This window comes from Thermobia domestica, chromosome 8 (assembly GCF_964235325.1).
Source record: "Thermobia domestica chromosome 8, izTheDome1.hap1.1, whole genome shotgun sequence".
NCBI lineage: Eukaryota > Metazoa > Arthropoda > Insecta > Zygentoma > Lepismatidae > Thermobia > Thermobia domestica.
The window spans coordinates 17,446,604-17,469,741 of record NC_137461.1 but is presented as its reverse complement, the minus strand read 5'-3'; the positions used below and the strand labels follow the sequence as shown (position 1 = coordinate 17,469,741).

General features: G+C 35.0%; 1 protein-coding gene across 3 annotated transcripts in view; it reads left to right on the top strand.

Moving 5' to 3' along the window:
- The window catches only part of LOC145692726 (sarcalumenin-like), a 173,549-nt gene extending 150,809 nt beyond the window's left edge, over positions 1 to 22,740 (top strand). For all 3 annotated transcript variants that reach the window (XM_081768153.1, XM_081768151.1, XM_081768152.1), the window contains exons 10-12: positions 4,124 to 4,251; positions 8,831 to 9,028; positions 16,785 to 22,740. In XM_081768153.1, coding sequence (XP_081624279.1) covers positions 4,124 to 4,251; positions 8,831 to 9,028; positions 16,785 to 16,838 — 380 coding nt within the window. In that variant the 3' untranslated portion in view covers positions 16,839 to 22,740. The remainder of the gene's footprint in view (positions 1 to 4,123; positions 4,252 to 8,830; positions 9,029 to 16,784) is intronic.
- The last annotated feature ends 398 nt before the right edge of the window (positions 22,741 to 23,138 follow it).

Genomic DNA, 23,138 nt, shown 5'->3' with positions numbered 1-23,138 from the left:
GTGATTCCTTATATGAAATGAAAGAAAAAAGTTCTAATAAACATGGGACGAAAAACGTCTCCTTTGAGAGTTATGAACCGCCGAAAATTCGAAAATTCACGTTTCGAAACGCTCTGCCTTAGAAACTACAGGATCGATCCCAAGAGGTTTAAGGAATTACAAAGGAACTAGTATTCGCTCTATCTAAATATCCATGTTTTACCATCCTCCGTTATCGGCGAAACGAACTGTAAAAAGGAAATTGAGGTATAGGGATACTCCTTTAAGTACTAATAACGCGTTCGTTTCGCCGATAACGGAGGATGGTAAAACATGGATATTTAGATAGTTCGCATACTAGTTCCTGTGTAGTTCCTTAAACCGCTTGGGATAGGTCCTATAGTTTCTAAGGCAGGGCGTTTCGAAACATGATTTTTCGAATTTTCGGCGGTTCATAACTCTGAAATGAGACGTTTTTCGACCTATGTTTATAAGAACTTTTTTCTTTCATTTCATATAAGGAATCACCTCCCAAAGTTTGTCGGTTGAGTTACCTACCACCCTGTATATATATATATATATATATATATGTGTGTGTGTGTGTGTGTGTGTGTGTGTAGGTGGTTTCTTTTCACTTCTCCACATAATCTGCATTGAGATTCATGCATTTGTCTCACCGTTGCAGTAGTTTGTCCAGATCCTTTGGAGGAAATCAGGGCTCTGGCTATTTAGGACTATCCTCACATTCCGCTTAACTTCTTCATCACCAGTTAGCATTCCGCTTATCTTAAACCTGAACTCTTCTTCGGGGAAACGCAATTCAACATAAGCGACCTGGTCTCTTCTTCTTGACAATAACATCCATCTCCAGTACGCAAACAAGACACACAATTGAAGACTTAGGATGGGAACGGCTGCCTGACTTTCCACATAGCCTCAATTTAGCACCGAGTTACTTCCATCTTTTTCCGGTGTTAAAGTCTGCATTGCGAAGTGAATGTTTCGAAACAGATAAGTAAAGCGGAATGTGAAAAGAGTGGTAAATAGCCTTGATTTTTTTTCAAAAGTTTTGGACAAATTGTTACAACGGTGAGACACATTCCTGAAACTCAATGGGAATTATGTGGAAAGGTGAGGAAGGACCCACCTACATATGTACAGTATGTATGATTTACAAATGTATCTTCCAAAAATAAATATTTTACAGCTTAGGGAGACTTATATTAAACGACCCACGTATAATAACAAATATGAATGAAATTATAATTTAAAATACAGGATATTGATTGTGAAAAGACTTTTGGGTAGGCTAAGAAAAAGAAAAGGTAATATCAAGAGAGATTTGCAACAGCATGTATAACCCAAGTGAACAACGACTATTTGGACGAGGGTCAGGCTTAACCCTTCCCACAACGGTTTATTTTCTGAATTCTGATAATTGAAGTATAAGTTATAAAACTGTGTTAGATGGTTTATCATTATACAGAGTGATTCTTTTAAAACTCTTGGATTTCATTTGGGTTTACAACTTCTAACTGAGGTCCGATTTTCATGCGGTTTGTGGCAAATGATCAAGTAAGGATGGGAGATTTATGGACTACGTATACTGGTTTAAATTCATCCGGGGTAATATCGGCCACGCCTCAAGAAAAACTGCAAATATTCGCCAGTGTACCTTGCAATTGGAATGAGATTTTGGATTTTTGAAGCGAAATTGCAGAATAGAAATTAAGTGTTAGCGGTAACACCAAAAATCCCATGTTGAATAGCTTCAGCCGATTTCTTGTGACAAACGGAAATATTTCTTGGCCGACCTAAGGACTCGATAAATGACATTTTCCACAAGAGCTGCCTACAGGGTCCGATGCTTCTCTGTCTCACTCAGAAGCGATCCTCTTTCTTCCAATTTATTCACTAGCGACCACAGATATATTATATTACTATCTGGGGCAGAACGTGAGGCAAATTTGTTTTTAAATTACCTTCGCGAAGCAACAACAGATTCTGTTTACCAAAAACTTTTAACGATAAACTAATGTTGCTCCAAAGAGTACACTATTCTCAGTGTCTTAATTATACTAACACAGTAGCACAGAATTGTACAGCGCAATTCCCAATACAACGGCCCAGTTTCCTATTTCTTATTCTTATTGACGTAGGAAAGGTTTCCATGTACGAAGAAAACTCAAATCTTCACACCGCGCCGCAGTTGATTAAAATTGTAAGGTACACTGGCGAATATTTGCGCTTTTTCTTGAGGCGTGGCCGATATTACCCCGGATGAATTTAAACCAGTAAACATGGTCCCATAAATCTCCCATCCTTCCTTGATCATTTACCACAAACCGCATGAAAATTGGACTTCTGTTAGAAATTCAAGATCCAAATGAAATCCGTGAGTTTTAAAACAAAACACCCTGCATAACTTTCAAACATCAATATAGTAACCCTACATAATGCTACAATAGTTTAAATTTTATGACGAATGTAGCTCGTCATTGCGCGATTTGGCACCGGGAGGCCATAACGAGCTAGACTCGTCATTTCAGTGCAAGGGGTTAACTGTTTTATAGAATTGTGCCACATGTGGCGCTAGCATCAAAGTAAAGCAATAAAGATATTATTATTATTATTATTATTATTATTATTATTATTATTATTATTATTATTATTATTATTTATTGTTATTAAGTATTCTGCTTTATGACAGGTCCTGGGAATATTTTCTTTAAAAGAACAGTTTGGGGCTGGAAATGTTTCTTTCTGTTTTTTTAAGTCCCAATATTTTCTTTTACTTTTCAAATCATCAATCAGTTGTGTTCTTTGTATTCCTTGCTTTTCTTCTATAGCGGTATGGCGGAATTTGTTCGCAAGATATGTCCAATCCAATTAACCTTTCTACGGAGGATGGTGGTCAAAAGCGTCCTCTTCTCTCCTATCCGTTTTAAAACATCTTCACTTGTTACTCTCTCTGTCTATTTTATTTTCTTCATCTTCATCTATCATCACATAAGGGTTGTAGACTAAAAAAATATGCTTATTATTCATAACTTCATTGTTCCTACATTTTTAAAACCAGTCCGCAAAATTAAAATAATAAGTTCTTCAGTATAAAACTGTTCATGAGTTTTGGTTAGTTTCACAGTATTGCCATCTGTACAACAATTCTATGAAATACTTGAAAACTGAAAAGTGCAGTCCAAGTAGCCATATAGTAGCATAAAATTCTAATGGAATATCTTGATACAGTATAGGGTCTAATAGTGAACTTTTGTTTTTGTGATGACAAACTATCCGTGTTCGTTTCTTTTAATACATAGAGTTAGGTATTGCTTTGATTACTAATATTTTGATGGTCTATTAGAGCTAGATAGAGAAAGTTTCGGCTATTTGCTTGTGCCAGCATCTCTTGTCGAAAGGATTTAAAATATGTTGAAAGCATGAGAATTTATTATATAGATTGTTGCACTAAGCGAAGTACTGCTTGACAATCCGTTGCACGCGTGCCACTAATGATACAAAGACACACGTAAAGTTTCATGTATATTTATTTATTTATAATTTTGAGAAATAGCTAATCTGTTGCTAAGACAAGACTATTCAACGCGAAGTTGCAGAATGAGATCTCTTTAACGTACCCCCTCTCCGCCCCCCCCCCCCAAAAAAAAGTAGTGGTGTACGGCAAATCAACCACTCGTGTACTAATGAATTCAATAACGAAGCACAAGTTATTTCAAAATATCTTTCTTGAAAGAAAAAAAAATCAAAACATACTTGTTTTAAAGAAATTCGCTATCTATTTATATTGTTTAGGAAATTAAAAAGTTCATTGTCAGAGAAACAAAGGCTGACCAGTGGATTTTTCTTTAGTTTGAAACTATTTATATTTCTACTTTTTTCAATTAATCTTTTGGTGTGATGTGAAAGACTGTAGACATTTCTTCTCGGATCGAGAATGGCAACGTAGGTCACAAAACCAGAGTCACCAATTTCGGAAATTAACTATTAGAACCGATATAAATATGCCTTTCAATTATTGGATGTTAAATAGGTATTTCTTTCCTAGCTATGGGTTTAATTACATGTTTCTTGATATTTTATGCATCCTTGAAGTAGTAATAAAGATTATATATTTCTCTTTTAGCGATGCTTTTCTTGGGGCTTTTGGCTATCTTCCCATTTATGCTAATACTGAATTTCATAGCTAAGAGTGTTCCAGAATCACTGTTGACTTCCTTGTTTGGGAAATTTGGACTCCATTTATCCTACATGGTGAGTATTACAGATTGTATTAATTGTTTCTTTTTTTCTGAATTTCTGTTGTATTTTAATTTGAGATTGAAGATGAGGAACACACATTAGATCAGAAAGGAAGTTTCTACTAGACCTATCCTTTTTAAATTTTGGCAACATGCATCGAGACTTTGCATCGAGATAAACACATTTTCTCATAAGATGACAATTGACAACCAAAAGAAAGAGGATCTGAACTACATGTTGTAAAGACAATGGTAGTGTACTGCAACCATATCTAATATAAATGGAAAAACCTGGAGTTTTCATTTTCATTAAATATTTCCAAACTTAATTTGTGTACGCGTAACATTTTTAAAATCATTTCTGATGTTTAAATTTATTTCTTTTTTCCGACGGTCTGTATTTTGGTGAAAAGACGGAGCGTAGGAAGTCCCCTTCTTCTCGAATGTGTCCCTGATTTTCACTTTCCTATTTGTTAATTCTAAACAATAATTACACGATTTACGTGGAGGCATTATTTCCTTATCTTTGCAGTAACGTGCAGGGTATGGAAACACACCATAGTACATAATAGGCTGAGATGCGGGAAATAAGTGCATTTTACGCTGAATAACTTATTGTATTTATCGTAATCATTAAATTGTTTAAATTTACATTTTATTTGGTTATTTTCAATTAAAACCAAACTTATATATTTCAACTAAAGAAGGTACCTTATTTTTCTGGTATCTCGGACGCGATGCCTATCATTTCATATGTTGGTTGTATTTTTTAAAGCTACAAATTTAATAGTTCACAATTTTTAGAGTCATTTTTCACAATTTCTACATTTTCCCATATATTTAAGAGCATTTTACAGGTCATATATCTGTATATTTTAGGTCATGAATATCCACCTCCTAGTCATAACTCATTTGTCGTGAGAAAATATTCGATGGGTAATTTTTTTCTTGGAGGATGATTATTTTTTTTTTTTTTTTTTTTTTTTTTTTTTTTTTTTTTTTTGGGGAGACGATTTTCTCAAAAATGACTGAAGTGATTTTGTTCATATTTCATAAATAAATATTCCATTAATAATTCAGTAATGTTGCTTAAGTTACTCCTTACGAATAAAGGGCTAATCCAATTGCAGTGATGTGAACAGACTTTAGGGGAAATGGCTGAAATTCAACTCAAATATAGAAGAAACAATGCAGATTCTATATTCCAAAAGCAAATTGTCCTAAAATGGATGAAACACAATAAAAAAGCACGAAACATTAACATTAATGTAAATGGAATATCAATGAGAAACAAATAATTCCTCCACTTATCTCAAAAACCGAAAGAGTGAGAAGCTGGAATTCAGCTTAAATATAGAACAGACTATGAAAATTCTACATTCAGAAAAGAAATTGCCCTAAAATGGATGTAACATAGTCAAAAAAAATCACGAAATATGAACACTAAAGTCAATGGAATGTCAGTGAAAAAATTGAAATCGTCCGCATATCTCAAAATCTATAATAAGGAGATGACTAATTGAAAGCTTATTGCAAATACATAATGAAGAATTTAAAAACGATGTATAGCATGTAAGGTAAATATAAATAGAACATTGTCAAAAGTCAAGTTAAGTTGTCTGAGTAAAATCAATAATGATAGAGTATATGCATCTTCTTCGAATTATCCAGGGTGCCCCATGCAGAGGTTAGGTGCATGAAATATCTCACATCTGGCTTTGGAATCTCCAGGCTCAATTTAGTACACAGCGTGACTATTGACCTCTTGTTCTTATGGCAAACCGGATAGGCCTTTTACAAGGGTTACTCTTGGGGGGAGTTTCTTTTCATACTGCTTTCTCAAAAACAACTCAGGCAATTTTGTTTGTATTTCATTAATATTCCTATAATGTACTAATAATGTCCATTTGAATATTCACAAGAGGTAGTTTACTCTTGGAGTAAGTTTTCGACGGTTTTGTTCGTCTTTCGCAATATATAACTACAGCACATGATTTAGTTTAAGAAATTAGAGCAAGAAAGTTTAGTGCAGTTGCCTATAGCTTTTATTTTTATATAATTCCCAAAATAAATTCACGAAATTATTGTTGAATTTCAGTACTTTATATTATCCCCTGCCCCGGCCCCTTCCCATAAATTTATTTTTTTATTACATATTATTGATTGGGTACTTAATAGTATAAATCAGGCATTCCCGTGCTTGCTTTATAAACTTTATCATTGCTTCTGAATCATTGTGCCATTTAATAAACAATTTTAATGGCACAATTTCCCAGTGGTGGTACGGAATTTCGGTAACAGTTGTTACAAGAAAACTGAATAGTCTTTACTTTCTGTGTGAACTCCATCAGTTTTCCAATTCCTGTGAAATGTAAATACATTTTAAAATTATTGAAATAGTACATTGTTTGTGCTAATTGCGTTAAGTAGAAGCACGTTTTGTTGTCTTCCACATTGGTTGATTTGTCTGTCGAACAGGGTTGGCAAAAACCATGGTTTTTATTGAAAAAACCAAAAAACCCGGTTTTTTGGGTTTAAACCAGTTTTTTTTTTTTTTTTTTTTTTTTTTGGTTTAAATAATTTACTCTATGTATTTATATTAGATATGGACAGAAATTAGTTTGTTTCGCCTTGGTGTTATTATGCAACAACAAGGTTATGCTGGAAGGGGTCACATAAGCTTAAAGCGGAATCCAAACTGCTTCTCGGCTTCATCCAAGAAAAATTGTCCATTTCGACACGAAACCGGGACCAATTGGTCACAAATGCGATTGCCGACTCACTCACGAAGGACTCCTGATAAAAATACGTTATACTGATCTTTACATAGGCCTAGTTGTTATTGTCAAGAGTCATTTCAGAAGGACAAAAAGATAAACAGTTACACAAGTAAAAACATTATACAGAATTATATATAAATCGGGAAACTCCCGCCTTAGCCATTGGGAAAATCCTGTTATTACTTTAAGTGTATTTGTATATAAAATTTTAAGGTCAACGTATCATATTCACTACGCTAAAACTGAGGTATTAAATTACAAATTTGGTATGTAGATATCATTCAATAAAATTAAAACAAAGTCAAATCCAAGCTGATGTTGGAAGCTGCGTAGGCAGTTGATAAATTTTGCCAATTTCTATCAATATATTTAAGCAACCTTGGCTTCTTTATAAAACAACAGGCATTCAGGCAAGTAGAAATATATAATTTGGTTTCGTTTCGTATGTTTAGGCTTAACATCCTTATGAAATACCAAGGTTATCACGGAGAAGACTTTCGCTTAAAGGGACACCTCGAATCGCTACTTGGTGTACACTTGAAAGATGGGTTGTGGTTCGACCGAGAATTGAACACGGGACCCCTTGATTAAAAGGTGAAAAGTACATAAACGTAATGCAGATGGTTTCATATGTGGAGACTCACCATAAAGTTCACACGATTTAAAGCATTTTTCGTTCTTTTTTTGCTTGGTTTAAACCATTTTTTTTTTAAACAGCTGGTTTAAACCATAGTTTAAACCACCTTGGTTTAAACCAGCCAACCCTGCTGCCAAATTAAGAATTTTGTGTAAATCATGTATACATTTGTGGTGGTATTATTTTAACAAAGGTAGATTTTATTTCATTGCTTGCAAAGCACATCAAAATTAAACCATTTTTTCCTATTGATTTGTTTTGGGCGTGTACTATTTTTACAAGCTCTCCCAAGGGAGAGAAAAGTTTTAAAATTTCCATGTTACCCACCAACCTATGGTTGAGGTGAGAAGAAGATAAACTATCGAAAAAAAATACTGTTTGTGTCATGAAAATAATTAAGAAATATCAGTTTAAAATTGTTTGTAACATTTGGGGGCACGGTGCCTTAGTGGTAGAGCTCTTACTGCTGATGCATGAGATCCCTGGCTCGATCCTCACCCAACTGTGTCGTGGACAACATCGTATCTCGAAGTACTGCCGTTTCTTGCTACATTATCATTCCACTAATTCTTCCATCATCCTTCACTTGCCTTAGTCGTTCATCAACCTTAGTCTAAAGGACATCTCTCTTAGCCTAAAGGACAACTTCCTTTGTCTAAAGAACATCTCTCTTAGTCTAAAAGACATCTCCCTTTTGCCTAAAGAACATCTCTCTTAGCCTAAGGGACATCTCCCTTAGCCTGAGGGACATCTCCCTTAGCCTAAGGGACATCTCTCTTAGCCTAAAGGACATGTCCCTTGCCCAAAGGACATCTCTCTTAGCCTAAGGAACATCTCCCTTAGCCTAAAGGACATCTCTCTTAGCCTAAGGGACATCTCCCTTAGCCTAAAGGATATCTCTCAGACTAAGGGACATCTCCCTTAGCCTAAAGGACATTTCTTTTAGCCTAAAGGACATAATCGTAGGATGTTAAACGGAAAGATTTCATTTCATTTTCATTTTCTTTGTAACATTTCTCTGTTATTATCAGCAATAATAATTTTAAGTTTTGATAGTTGTTTTCTTGTACTAACTTCTGGATTACTACAATATAATATTTTAATGAAATTTAGTAAGTTTTATTTGTGTTTCTTCTGTTAATAGTACTTACATGTATGTTTGTCATTTATTCCAGTTTCCCGCGCGGCAGATATGGGAAATAATTCCTGAAAGTCAACAATGGCTAGCGTTGCTATTCATGATCGTGTTGTTTGTGGTGCTTGGGTTTTCCGTGAAGTGGTCGCTAGGATTAAAACCAACGTTGTCCAGGAGACAGAAGAGAAACTTCGTGGAAATCAGGGACTATGTTCAAAATGTCGTCAAGAATAAGAAGGTAGGTTTTTACTGGCATATTGAAATCGATCACAAAGTTACACGTACTACCGTAGTTAATTCTTACTTGGAAGTAGAAACAGTTTGGGAAGTATATTGTAAACGTTAATAGCGTTGTATTTATTAGAACATCTATGCGTCATGATTTAATTTACACAAATGCATGAGACTTAATTGTTTATTATAAATAGTTAATGAGCGTAAGGAATACAATTACAATCAAAAGCTTATCTTTTGTTCCTATAATATAAAATGCTGTGTACTTCTTCCGCTATATTTCAAGTTATTCTCACACTTCTTCCTCATGCGAACACCGTTTACATACAAGGTTATTACAAGCGATTGACCCGATTTTTTAAATTCACTCTAGGTTTATTATTGGACATGTTGGCACAAAACTTTGCAGACGTATTGACAAACCTCAAAAAGCTTGTAGCAATTGCAAGTGGTAAGGCTTCTGATTCAATAGTTTCAGTTAGATCTTCCAAACTATAGGTTGTGAAATGTTCAGCTCTCTGCTTGCTCTGTTCGACGACGTCTGTGGGCTTCGTGCAAAACTCGCTCGCACGCGCTGAACCGTTTCTCACTGTAGGCCAACCAGTTGATTTCCCCTTACAGAGGCATCCTGAAGCTGTAAACTATGCATACCATAGCCGAATGAACTTGGCATTTGGTGGATTGAATTTCATTCGGAAGTGTCATTGCACTGTTAGAACAGTCTGATGTGAATAAAACTCTTCGAGCACAACATAAGCTTTCTCTGCACCTGTCGCCATCTTGAATAAATGCTCACTGCTGCGCTCTCGTGGCAGAAATCAGAAGCGAACCTGCAACACAAAAAAAGTTTTGAGTTTTTCAATATGTCTGCAAAGTTTTGTGCCAACACGTCCAATAATAAAGCTGGAGTGAATTTATGAAATCGAGTCAATCATTTGTAATAACCCGGTACTTCTGTTTCCACTTACATTGTTAATACTTGAAATTGCTGTTTTTTGTCAACTTGAAAACTGGATTGATTTGAATATGAAATTAGTATGTACAACAGGAAGTGGAATGTTTACGTACAGAGTCTATGATAAGAGTCAAGACTAGCTTATGCGACAACAGTTCATATTATACAATGCACCTTACATTTTTTCTTTACATAATTTGCACCAAAACACCATTACGAGGGGAGAAAAATTGTCAAACACTAAGAAATAACGTAAAGTTATTGGTAGAGCTCTTACCTCTGGTGCGTGGGGTCCCGGGTTCGATCCTCGTCAAGTATGCTTGTGGTTTACAAATCGTGTCCGTAGGTTTTCTCGGGACATTTCCGTTTCCTCCCACTTCTCATTCCGCCAATTCTTCCATCATTATTCACTTGCTTTAATCATCGTCTCTCTTAGCCAAAAGGCATAATCGTGGGACGTTAAACTGAAATGTTTCATTTTTTGAATCCAGATATTTGAAGGCTTGTACTATTTTCAATGGTTTCTTCTGTGGTGTTATTTATTCGCCCCGTTGGTGTTTATTTCTTGAGGATAGTTTCTAATAACATTGAGTTTTTTTTTGGTAACTTTTTCTGTGAACTCATTCGGAAACTATATTCTTCCCTACTTTTATCCCAAGCGGGGGCGCGGTGGCTCAGTGGTAGAGCGTTCACCTCCGGTGCTTGGGGTCCCTAGTTCGATCCCAGCTCGCGCCGTGTGGACTTCGTGGTGGACAAACACCATGGTCGTGGGTTTTCTCGGGGTTCTCCCGTTTCCCCCCACTTTCTTCATTCCACCATTTCATTCATCTCTCATCATCACCGTCTCCTTTAGCCTAAACGGCATAGCCGTGGGACGTAAAACTTAAAGATTTCATTTCATTTTTTTTAATCCCAAGCATCCGTTGTCATTGTCTTTCTTTGATATCTTCGCTAAATCATTACGCCATCTAAGAATGTATATTTAACTACGACTATTCTTCGTGTAAGAGAGACACCATACTGCCTTGTTTCAGACCAAACTTAATTTGGAACCACTCGCATTTTCAGTTACTTGTTCGCACTTTGCACATGCAGACTTTATAATGTTGCTTTACGCATCATATTATTTCTTCTTCTATCCCATCTCACTAAAGTTCTTTCCTTAGGTACTTTCTAAGCACGTTGTCTTGTGCTTTCTCTAGATTTACTGACGCATATTACCAACTTATTTTTAATTATGTTGTCTCAGGCCAATATAAGATTTGTTCTTGATCTTTCCTAAAACCCATGTAGGGGGCAGGGTGGCTTAGTAATAGAGCCCTTACTTTTGGTGCACGGAGTCCCTGGTTCAATCCCCATCCAAGTAAGTTTGTGGTGCCCAACATCGTGTCCGTGGGTTTTCTCGGGGTACTCTCGTTTCCTTTCACAATCTCATTCCATCGATTCTCCCATCATCATTCACTTGCTTTAATCATCGTCTCTTTTAGCCTTAAGTGCATAATCGTGGAACACTGAAAGATCTTTCCTGAAACTTTTTTTTTTTTTTTTGGTGGATATGCTGTTGCATAAATGTTTCACTTTTCATGATAGCTCGTTAATGCTATTACATAGTAGTTTATACGGTATTCCACCATAATCCCGTTTTGAGTATTGTCACGATTCTCTTCGTTAATCTCTCGGTATCTTCGTCTGTCTCCAGACACATCTGTAAAGCCAGTATATACACACTGGACCTGCTGGTCATATCATTTCTGTTGTTATTTCGTTTCCATCAAGAGCTTTATGTGCTCTTATTATTTATTATTTTTATTTTTTTAAGTGCCTTCTTCACTTCTCTTACATTATTTTGTCTAGTTATTTGTAATATTTGTTCTATCTTCTCGTGCTGTTGAGTGATATTTATATTTAGCAATTTCTCAAAGTGCTTTCATCACTCGATTACCCTCTTGTTGCGTTACCACTTTACTGTCTTTACAATCTACTCTGCTGGTTTTCGTACTTTAGTACTCTCACGAAAGTCTGTATAGCATTTTGTTGTGCCCTTCAATATCTCTAGATCATGGCCGCCCGAAGGGAAGGCAGGCTTACGAAAATGTTTAATGTAGATTTCCAGCACTGGGACTCGAGATGGTACTTTTCCTTCATCTATATTACGGCGCTACCAATCAGGGAGATGCCCCCGCCTCCCTAGAAAATTTTTTTCGGGGGCCTGTGCTCTAGATGGGTACTGAATTCTGTCCACTTCGACTTTTAATGTCACTATTTTCTATATTTCTTTTCCTTTGCTTTATGTTTGTCTTAAGTATTCGCAGATCTGTTTCTAGATCATTTTCTCTATTCCTTCTCCTCTCACACTTTTGATCATACTATGTTCTCCCACCATGAATTTTCTATTCCTGTTTCCACTTTTTTCTCTTCCTAATATCTCTTTACTTGTTTCTTATGTCAGTTTTATCAGTGCTTTCTTAAATGCTATCCACTCTAGCTACAGATTTAACTTCATCTTGTGGCACTCATACTTAGGAACTCGTATTTTCAATGAGCTTTTATGTTATTGCTTGGTCTTGGAGCGTTCATAATGTACTTTCTGTTTTATACAAGAGTTAAGTCATGGCAACTTTTTTTTCCTTCTTTCGAATGGGACATAACAGAACAGATCGAAGATACACGTAGAAAAGCTTATCACCACTGGCATGTAATGTCGAGTAGTCCTACCAGATGGTGTATGTGAGTAGAGCTTCGTGTCTGAGCACGCCTCAAAATTCAGCAGGTGAGCAACAGTGGTGGGGAATGGAAGTCATGAAGACTGAACAACACACGTATGTGAAAGTATCATTTCTCCGCGATAGGAATGCACGGGAATGCCACACAGAGTTACGGGAAGCATTAGGTGAGCGTGCCTTACTCTATCGAACAGTGGCGAGGTGGAAAGCGGGTTTCAAACGAGGCAGAGTGTCTACTGCCGATCTGCTGCGCAGTGGGTGTCCTGTGTCCACGGACAATGACATACAGGTGATAGAATTAGAACAGTACTTACACGCTGGCTGATAGGCGTTGGCCACTTGCAGAATTAGAAGTGGACCGCATTTTACGAGAGGATTTGAACATGCGCGAAGTTTGTGACAGTGTTTCGACGCGAGATGGCTCACGGTAGGGCTTCCCATAAAGCAGATGGTATTCAACGCCTTTCTCATCGCTGGCAACGGACCGTCGATGAACTTGGAGGCTATTTCGAAGGTTGCTAAATATCCAGGACAACTTATGAGACCTGTACTGTGTACGATTGTAAAATCTGTGTAAGGAGTTTTGTGTAACCGTTGTTCATACGATTATAAACCAATGTTGTCCGGTTGTCTGCGTTTTGTTTGTTCCCCAAGAGGACATACAGCCTTCCTCTGGTAAGGCCATTCGACAGTTCATGCCATAACTTTCGAACATGTATGTTCTATCTGTCCTATATGTTCGATCTGTGTATCTTCAAAAGAAAGAAAAAAATATATATATAGTTGCCATAACTTATGACGTAACCCTCGTATTATAGATTTCTTCACTTCTTTCTGTTTCGAGCTAGCGTACGCGTCTTTGGCGCGGGAGACCCGGGTTCGATTCCCGGCGGGAGCTCATGTGGTTCGGATTCCACGTTAATCAGTAGGTCCACGTCTCATATAGCCTCGCTGCTGAACGGGACGTAAAACTCAAAAAATCAATCAATCAATTCTTTCTGTTTCTTAAATCTCCGACCAATAACATGTGATCACCTCTGTTGCATAGAAATCTCTTTCACGTCTCACCCTTTCCGCTGATCTAGTGTCTACCACGTGCATCTTTGATTCTCTTTCTGATAGGAGATCATACTTAACGCACTACGGTAGGTCCACGTCTCATCATTCTGAAAAAGCTGCTGAAATAGGACACTAAACTTAACAAACAAACAGGATAGTTCCAAGTCTCTCAGTGCTTTTCACCTTATATTTAGTGAGTAAATATATAATCTGTTACTGATTTTATTATTCTGTCCAGTGTAACCTGTAATTATGTGACTTGCTTTTCCTAAATCGTCTGCTTCCGATTTTTATTCAATTTTCTTTGACAGAAATCTAAGAGCATATTGCTATCTTGATTTTATTCTTCGTAACCGAAGTGCCCTTAACGTGTCTTTATATCTTATCTGTTTTTTCCCTGCTTCGTCACTCATGTCTTCTAGTATTCCTTCGTTTTGTACTTTCCTTTTTGCTCCTCTTTGAAATCTGCTTCATCTTTTTCCACCGTACCCTGTTTGTGGAGAATTTGCATGCGTGATTCTAACTACTTCTTTTTGTGTGTTCATTGTAATTGTCATGCTCCTATCGGCAATAGGTGTAACTTCCTCGAAGCATTCTCGTAGACAATCTCATTATCTCTACTTAATTTACGTGCTATCATTGTTTCCGTTTCAGTGTAAGTTTCCTTCTTCTACTAGATTCTTTTCGTTTTTCTTCTACCATTTTCCTTCATAAATACTAAATTTGTCAATTGTTCTTTCTTCCTAGATGTTTCAGTTTTTCCTTTTCTTCTTTTTGGATTAAAAGATCCAATATATTTCAATCAAAAATTTTATTGTAGGCCTCATATCTGCAGAACTACATATAGTGTAGCCAAACCCAAACTATCACTTAACTCAGTATGATTTGCTTATTTCGTAAAAATTTTCGAAAACTCGATTTACGGGCCGTTCAAAGATTTTGTGGCCCCTGATCCAAAAACTAATTATTGACCAAGATCACAATCTTTTGATGCATTTTTTGGATCATTCCTAAAATTGTTTTTAATCAGTAAAAGAGATGATTTTCAGTGTAATATCTCAACTCTGTCATTTATGCTAGGTCATTTTCAAGTTCAGTCTATGTTCTGGCCTTCATATAAGTTTGAAAGCAGATTTCTGACCCTCTTTACTGGCTTGCTGAGTCATGTTGGCCTCTTTTTAACACGAAAGGAACCTTTTTTAAACTCGAAAACCGAAAAAGTGGAGCTAACATGTTTTTTTCTCTCTGAACCCTTTAGCTCATACATATGTCTCTTTAACTATTAAACTTCAATGTGTATGTTGGTATACGAGGGACGGTTAAAAACTTTCCGGAATTTCGTAGCTCTCTATTACCACAATACAAGTACACATGTACTTAGTCCCTTCAAAGTAGGCATCTTCGGAACACTAACACTTGCTCCGCCGCTTCTGCGATTGCGGGAAACACCGGCGAAAGACCTCTTTTGGTATATTTCAAAGTACAGCCGTCGCGTTGGTTTTGATACCTTCTACGGTGACGAAATGGGGCACTGATGCTGTTTTCCTTAAAGCATTGTCACTGTAAACTGACTTTAAGGCTATTAAAGTAGGTATCTGAGGCAGATTTTCCCAATTTGTATTAAAAAAAAAAAAAAAAAAATGATGTTGGCGCCACTAACTGATCACCATATATTCCTCCGTTTAGGTACCCTACTCGTAAACTGACTGATATGACCTATTCGCACTTGTCATATTCATAATTATGGAACCGAAGAACTGTACTGTATGAGATTCATGGTGATTGCATTACAAATGCCAAAACTAAAAAAAAACATTCCTGGAAGTTTCTGACTGCCCCTCGTATGAGGATTTTTTTTTCTTTCCAATTTGATTCTCTTCTTCACTTAGAGGTATAGGCTGGAATAGTGATGTCGTCATTTCCTTCCCGTTACCATGGTGATCGCCATGTTTTTTTTCTATACAAACGCGTGAAGTTAATGAAGCTAAAGAGCTTATTTCTAAAAGCTCCACATCCCTACGTAATAAGGTAGAAATCGAATAGTTAATGTAAGCATAATTATCATGTAATCCACCATAAGAAGCAATTATGCGCAACATAAACTCCCTAACGTGTAGATTGACAAACTGTCGGCACAGAGAAAGCTGTAAAAATATATGATTTTTAGAAAAGAAAAAAGTCTTTTAGAATAATGTTAATTCTATTGGGTCATTTACACTTCTAATGTCTACTGTGTATAATGAGAATGCACAATATTATTTCTAAGTATACATTACAAAAGAAAGAAAAGGCTAGCCTTTAGAAATATTCAATCCAGACCATCAGAGGTTATAGGTAACATCTTTTCTTATATTCTCTGTCAACTTTTTTTTAAGCATTTAGAAAACGTACAATAATTACACATCCAATTATGAATGGTTCAGCATATATTTTAAACAACTGTTAAACAATAATCCTGTTCAAATTTGCAATAGTATATCAGACTCATATTATCGAGTCAAAAATTTTCCTGAATTATTTAAAGTTAATATCTGATTATGAACAGGGTGAGTACACTTTAAGGTTTAATTTAACCTGGAAAAAAAAAATACAAATTCTCAAAATATACCATATCAGAGGGAACATTTCACAAGACATGTGAACTCGCTGATTTCAGTTCCAATGTTTGTCATGCACATAACATTATTTAACATATTTCTTTTCTAATTATCTTTTCTGCCCTTTTTTGTCAGTTTCAATCATTAGAAATATTTAAAAAGAAACATAAGTATTTGTTACACTCTAATGTTTGCAGTTGCGAAATACTTCATCCCTGTTTTCGTTTTGCACATAGGTTCTTTAGGTATTTAGGCTACTTGTTTAGAAAATAAAATGGCAACGAGAAGGATGTGACGTCACACTATTTCAGTCTATTGAATGGGTGACGTAGGGGAGAAAGGATATTTTTGCTAGTATGATCTAAGTGGATAAGATTTAAGGATTAGTGTACTAAAAATTGTCTTTTCTTTGTTTTTCTTTTGCAGCAAGTATTGTACAGAGAATATCTTGAACAAAGTGTGGCAGACCATGACTTATGAAGGCAAGTTTTCCGATTAAGAACCAGCATTGTGTGAATTTAGTAGAGCCTTCTGGTTATCTATGTACATTTTGGAATGGCTTTTGCCTCTTGGCCAGCAATAGTTGACAAACAGCGGCTTCATCCATTTCTGTGGGGGAAGTAAGTCAAGTCCATGTGTATTTTGATAAAAAAAAAACGAAGACAAAGATGTTTTACATATATGAGAGATATATATACACACATATATTGTAATCTTAGATACGTTGAAAAAAAATGGATTTGGATTCTGCATTTTTCGTGTTATTTTATAAATATACACACAGATCAAAGTTTATTTATTGGATAAAAAAAAAAAAATCTTTGATTGTGGCAAAACCAAGCCACCTTGCCTTGTTATGACTGCGCGGATTTCTTTAAAGATAATGTGTTTATTCAAATGTAAGCTTTATCTATGATGAGTACAATGTATTTTGTATCAGTTTAGATTAGTTTGTCACAGCTAGAGAGAAACTTTCAAAGGCTGTTATATTTTATATTTTCTACTTCAATTAAGTTTGACGTATACAATCAAATGTAAGTTACTTCAGTATAGTTTTTAAACAACTAAAAGGTAGTTAGAAGTACAGCTTTGGAATACATTTTGAATGACAGCTATGTAATAATTGCATGTGTAATGTTTGGGTTAGAGGTTTGTTTTTTTATTATCGATCTGAAAACATATTTGTATTACAAATACCACCGATAAGGTGACTTTTTAATTTATTTTTTTTAATGGTCAGTGCCTATGGCGACTATTTTCTATGCTGATTTCAATTTTTCATCTTCAAGGTATGAAGTATAATGCTAATTTACTGCTAAAAACAAAAGAAATTGTGTCCTTATATGCAATTTTTGAGAAAAGTTATTAGATTAATTGTTGTACCGAGTAATAACAACAAAAAAACACAAAGCTTTGTCCGTAGTCCAATTTACCACTCTTTTCAACAAATTAAATGCATTTATATATTTGTAATATTTGACAACGTTTTATTCCTCTGGGCAGCACCACTCCACCCTCAACAAAATAAGCAGCAGCTAATTCAATCAGTGATAAGAAGAAACTTAATCCTGATTATTGTAGGCAGTAGTTTTATACAGGCAAGTGTTACCTTGGGGTGCTTTATTCGTTGAATTTAAAGCATGTATTATCCTAAGAAATTTGTTAATCTATTCGAAATTATCAAAAAATGTTGAAAGTGACAATTACAGTAAAGTCTGTCTAAGTCAGTCGTCCTTGGTTCTGTAGAGTAACCAACTGTCTGAATAATGATGGGCTAGATATATCTAACTCATCAAATATGCATCCAAATTAAGTAGATGTTACACGTAACAGGTTCTTCTGTATATTATTCTACAAACCCTATAGCTAAGTTAACAGATTTTACTGTACTTTTCTTTTCGTCAATAGATAGTGATGAATTGTGCGTTCTGAAACATTTCGATTACAAATAAAACCTAAGTGTTTTCGCGGTTCTACTTTTCAAGAATAAAGCCATTTTTAAAATAAACTTTCATTAATTTCCCCAACTTCCAGCTGGCACCTTGAAATCTTCCACATGTACCCAGGCGATGGTACAAAAACGTCGTTTTTATGAATAACATGAATTACATATGAATGTATACTCAGTGAAAGCACATTCATAATAAAGTTGAAGGAATAGTCCATTACGGTCGCAATATTCTAATTATGAAAGCCTTAAAAAAAGTTACATAAAACAATTGTTGCATATTGATTCATGAAGAAAATGAATAATTAAATATAGTCGATGTCATTGTTTTTAGCTACTTCTGATGTTATATAAAATATCGTGCGAATTATGAGTGTTAGTTTTTTTATTACTATTATTACTGGTGAAGACAAATCATCGATATATGTAGGGCGTTTGAAAATGATTTTCGGGGTTTTTATAAAGTTTCGTAAGTGACCTGCTGAAGTTATCACGATGGAATCAATGTAGAACGAAGAAACTATATTTTTTCCACATGTAAGATGTCAGACGTGTGCAAATGTTCATTGTGTGCGGTTGTTCCGTAGATTGCGCACAAACATGTCCACACACACGTTCCATGTGTTACTCTGAAACTGAGGGCGACACAGTTGATTTTATCTGTTTGCTCATGAGTTGAATTGTGATGACCTTTTAACGAGCTACACGGTGACTGTAGATCTATTAGCGTGATATCCTAACACAGAAAACGATTTCTGTATATTGAAGTAATTATAGCACCTACAAACCTCACTAATATCGCATAGCGGCAGGAATGTGAACTACACCTAAATCATGGATGCGGAAATTAAAAATGTTACTTCTGTTCTCCCAACACTAATTTCACAAAATTAGCTCAGTAGTTGACTTCTAACGAAGTTTTAAATCCCGAAGATCATTTTGAAAAAGGTGTGTCTATGTATTTTTAAAATACTTACTTTAAAGAAGCAGCAGCAAAAGTGACATTTATAAAGTAAGTATCTTTGGAATGTGTTCAGGAGTTTCGTAGTTATTTATAATACTATTCGCAGCCTGAAAATAATGATAGTCTTAAAAGAATTGTATAATACCACACGGAGGAACTGAAACTGGGACATTTTCCCAGCATACGTGAAATAATTTCGTGTTTCTTTTTTTTAATACTGGAAAAATTGTCTTCCACTTAGTTATGTCATAAACAGTATTATAATTACTTCAACCGTAACGAGTATCTCCACATTACTTATTTCAGTGTTTCACAGTACTTTGAAAGTACTAGATCACTAGATTTTTTTTTTCTTTTAAACTACTAAATCAAAAATTGTGACCGATTTAGCAATATGTACCATCTTTTCAGTTTGTATGCGTGGGAAACAAAATAAGATTCATCAAAATATAATTAATACAAGCAAAAGATGTGTTGTACGGTATTTTAATCCTTTGAGTATATATATGCAGGGCCGTATCTTACATAACTTTTTACATGTTAGCATGTGAAGAATTTAAAATTAAGTTTGCAAAGGTATGTTTAGACTAAAATGAAGGTAAAAGTTATGATATGAAAGGTGTTTACAGTCTATGTAACAAAAGTACATGTCTTGTCAACGTAGCTAAACAGTTATGAAATAATAATGGGTGATTTTTCAATGTTTATGTAAATATATTGTTAACTGTTTCATAACTTGTGCACTTAGTTCAAAAGTGAATTCCCTCTGATAAAGTTTCGTTTCTGAGTACTCCTTGAAAGAAACTGACAGCTAAGAATACAGAATTCTGATCAGTAGATATGCAAGAACACAGAATAACAGGTTGAAACGACAGAAAAAGTCTAATCTGGGAGTAAATGTAGCTGATAGCTTAATATAACTTCCTCCGAGTAAGCAGGAGTTTTTTTTTTTTTCTCTATCTGTATATCATTTTGTGTGTTATATTCTACCATATGTAATATATTCTTTAATTTAGAGATAAAATAAATTCCGCCCCACAAGCCGTGAAGAGCCTAGATCTAGCAGCGAGCTTTGATTCTCGTGCTTTGGAAGTGAAATGTAAGTGAATCCGGATCCATACAGTAGTTTTAATGCTTGTTTTTTCATAAAATATTTTCAAATTATTGGTGAACACACGACAGGTAGACTCCGAATTCTAACACCATCTGGATAGTTCCAAGCACTGACCATACCTAATGTAGAATTATCTCAGAACAATATTTCCATCTGTTTGGAAGTTATTGTTAAAAACAATGTATCAAAGGGAGTTTAGTTTTGAACGCGAGTGTACAACCTCATAAGTATACTTTTTTGCAAGCACATGCTGTGACTGCCTATGAAAAAAGAAAAAAAGTTATTCTATTTTAAAGGAAACTTAAAAAATTGTGCCTTTACATGTGCTTCTCTTCTGTGTAACCTTGTAACAATGGCGTGTTCGTTGCTGTTTCCTCTGATCCTCTGTGTATTATAATTTGTAGTGTAATAATTAGATGATTGAGATCTGCGCAGATTGAGAATTTCGTAAAAGATGTAAAAATAGATTTTGATAAAATTACTAGAGTTTGTGTTATTACCCCGAAACTACTAGTGGACGAATGTTTTGATTGGTCCAAGGATAGTTGAATCAGTTTTCCGGTGAAGCACGCAAGCTTTCTAAATGAGTATCAAACGCCATGCAAACACTTAGCTTCAAATATTAATCTACTCTTACCACTGATTTTTACTATTAGTTCTGGCATTATGTTTGTATGAAAATTGTTCAAATTTAATATAAATGTGATGGTGACACGGTAAAACCTGGATCATCACTAACCTTTGACATGAGTGGTATTAGGTTTGCTTTCCGATGGTAATTGCATAGACCATAGGACATAACTCTTAGCACAGGTAGTCCAGATACGTGATGGCTGTTTGAAAAGTAGGTTTGTGATAAAATTCTACAGATGATACTAGTGTAAAAGTAACTATAGAGTCATGAGTACAAGGGTAAGCTTCAAAATACCTTAATTTCTTTCTTTCGAACATGATCAATTCAATAGTTTCAGCTCTAATTTCATTTCATTTCTTCCGAAATCCATCAATTTAATCTTGTTTCCGTTTTAATTTCATTTCATTTCTTCCTAATTCCATCAATTCAATCTTGTTTTCCGTTCTAATTTCATTTCATTTCATTTCATCCGAATTCCATCAATTCAATCTTGTTTTCCGTTCTAATTTCATTTCATTTCATTTCTTCCGAATTCCATCAATTCAATCCTGTTTTCCGTTCTAATTTCATTTCATTTCATTCTTCCGAATTCCATCAATTCAATCTTGTTTTCCGTTCTAATTTCATTTCATTTCATTCTTCCGAATTCCATCAATGCAATCTTGTTCCCGTTTTAATTTCATTTCATGTCTTCCGAATTCCGTTAATTCAATCTTGTCAGCATTCTAATTTCATTTAATTTCTTCCGAATTACATAAATTCAGTCTGATTCCTGTTCTAATTTCATTTCATTTCATCCAAATTCGATCAACTCAATCTTCTTCCACTTTCTAATGTAGTGCATCGTTTCGTATCACAAATAAGATGCTTGTGTAGAACTTACACTGTACCAAAGTACGATGGAGTAAATGGTAGGAGTGTGTTGGGACAATTGAAAAACTGATAGAACTTTTTCAGATACATTGTAGTGAGTCATTGTACATTCATACTTATGGCTTCTTTTCCACCATTTTAAAATGTTCCCAGTTTGAGATAACAGATAATTCTCTACATCAATACAACTAGTGATTACTTATTACCGTAACTATTGCCCAATTGTTATGATATAATTTTAAATGATGTAATATTATAATGGAATTAATGTTAATGTCAATGTTATTACTGAAATTGGAAGAGAGAAGTCGTGAGTTAGTGATATAGCACTCAGCTTTAGTAAGAGTCCCTGGTTCGATTTCTGGCTATGTGAGTATATGTTGAACTACACTGTGTCCCTGAGTTTTTTCTTTCTTTCTCCATTCCATCTTTTGTCTCCTGTAACTAACAGGGCATGACCGTGGACGTTAACGAAATATTACATTTCAATGGCAAAGCGAAATCTGCACAGATCTCTGCCATCAAGATTTGCCCTTTGATAGATGATTTGTCACCACCAGAAATCATTGTGGTACATTAAATGAAGTGTAAAACAACATTTTGAAATCTAATATCTATTTAAAATTAGTTCTTTTATTTGAATGATCTGTCTTCTGTTGAATATTGACTTTAATAACAGTATTAACAATGCAAAAAAATCAAATATTTATGATATGATCTGTTTCAGCTTTTGATTGTATCTTAATGAACATGAAAACAAGTTTTTAATTAACAAGAATTTGGAAGTTTTTCTGTTAATGCTTGTGTACTCTTGAGAACATTTTGTAATAAAAAAGTATTAGATCTGAATTTCTTTAAAGATTTTTATTTCCCGTGACACTAATTATCTATATAAGGTTGGTAAAGAAATAGAAAGGTCAGCATCAGGGTTTAAACTTAGATAGTTTGTGTTTTATCATCCTAAATAGAATTTCTCCATAAAGTAGATACCATTATTCCTGATCAACGTCTGTCTGAAAAACACGAATTTTGAAGTTACAATAGTAATTTTTAGATGGAATGAAGTTATGGTGTGTCTACAATACGGTTATGTTATGAGTTATCTATGATTATAGCCTGTCTATTTCGAGTTATCTATGATTAGTGCCTGTCTATTTCGAGTTATCTATGATTAGAGCCTGTATATTTCAAGTGTGCTTCTGCTGGCGCTACTGTCGATATATATTTTCCCGTACGTCCTTCGAAAG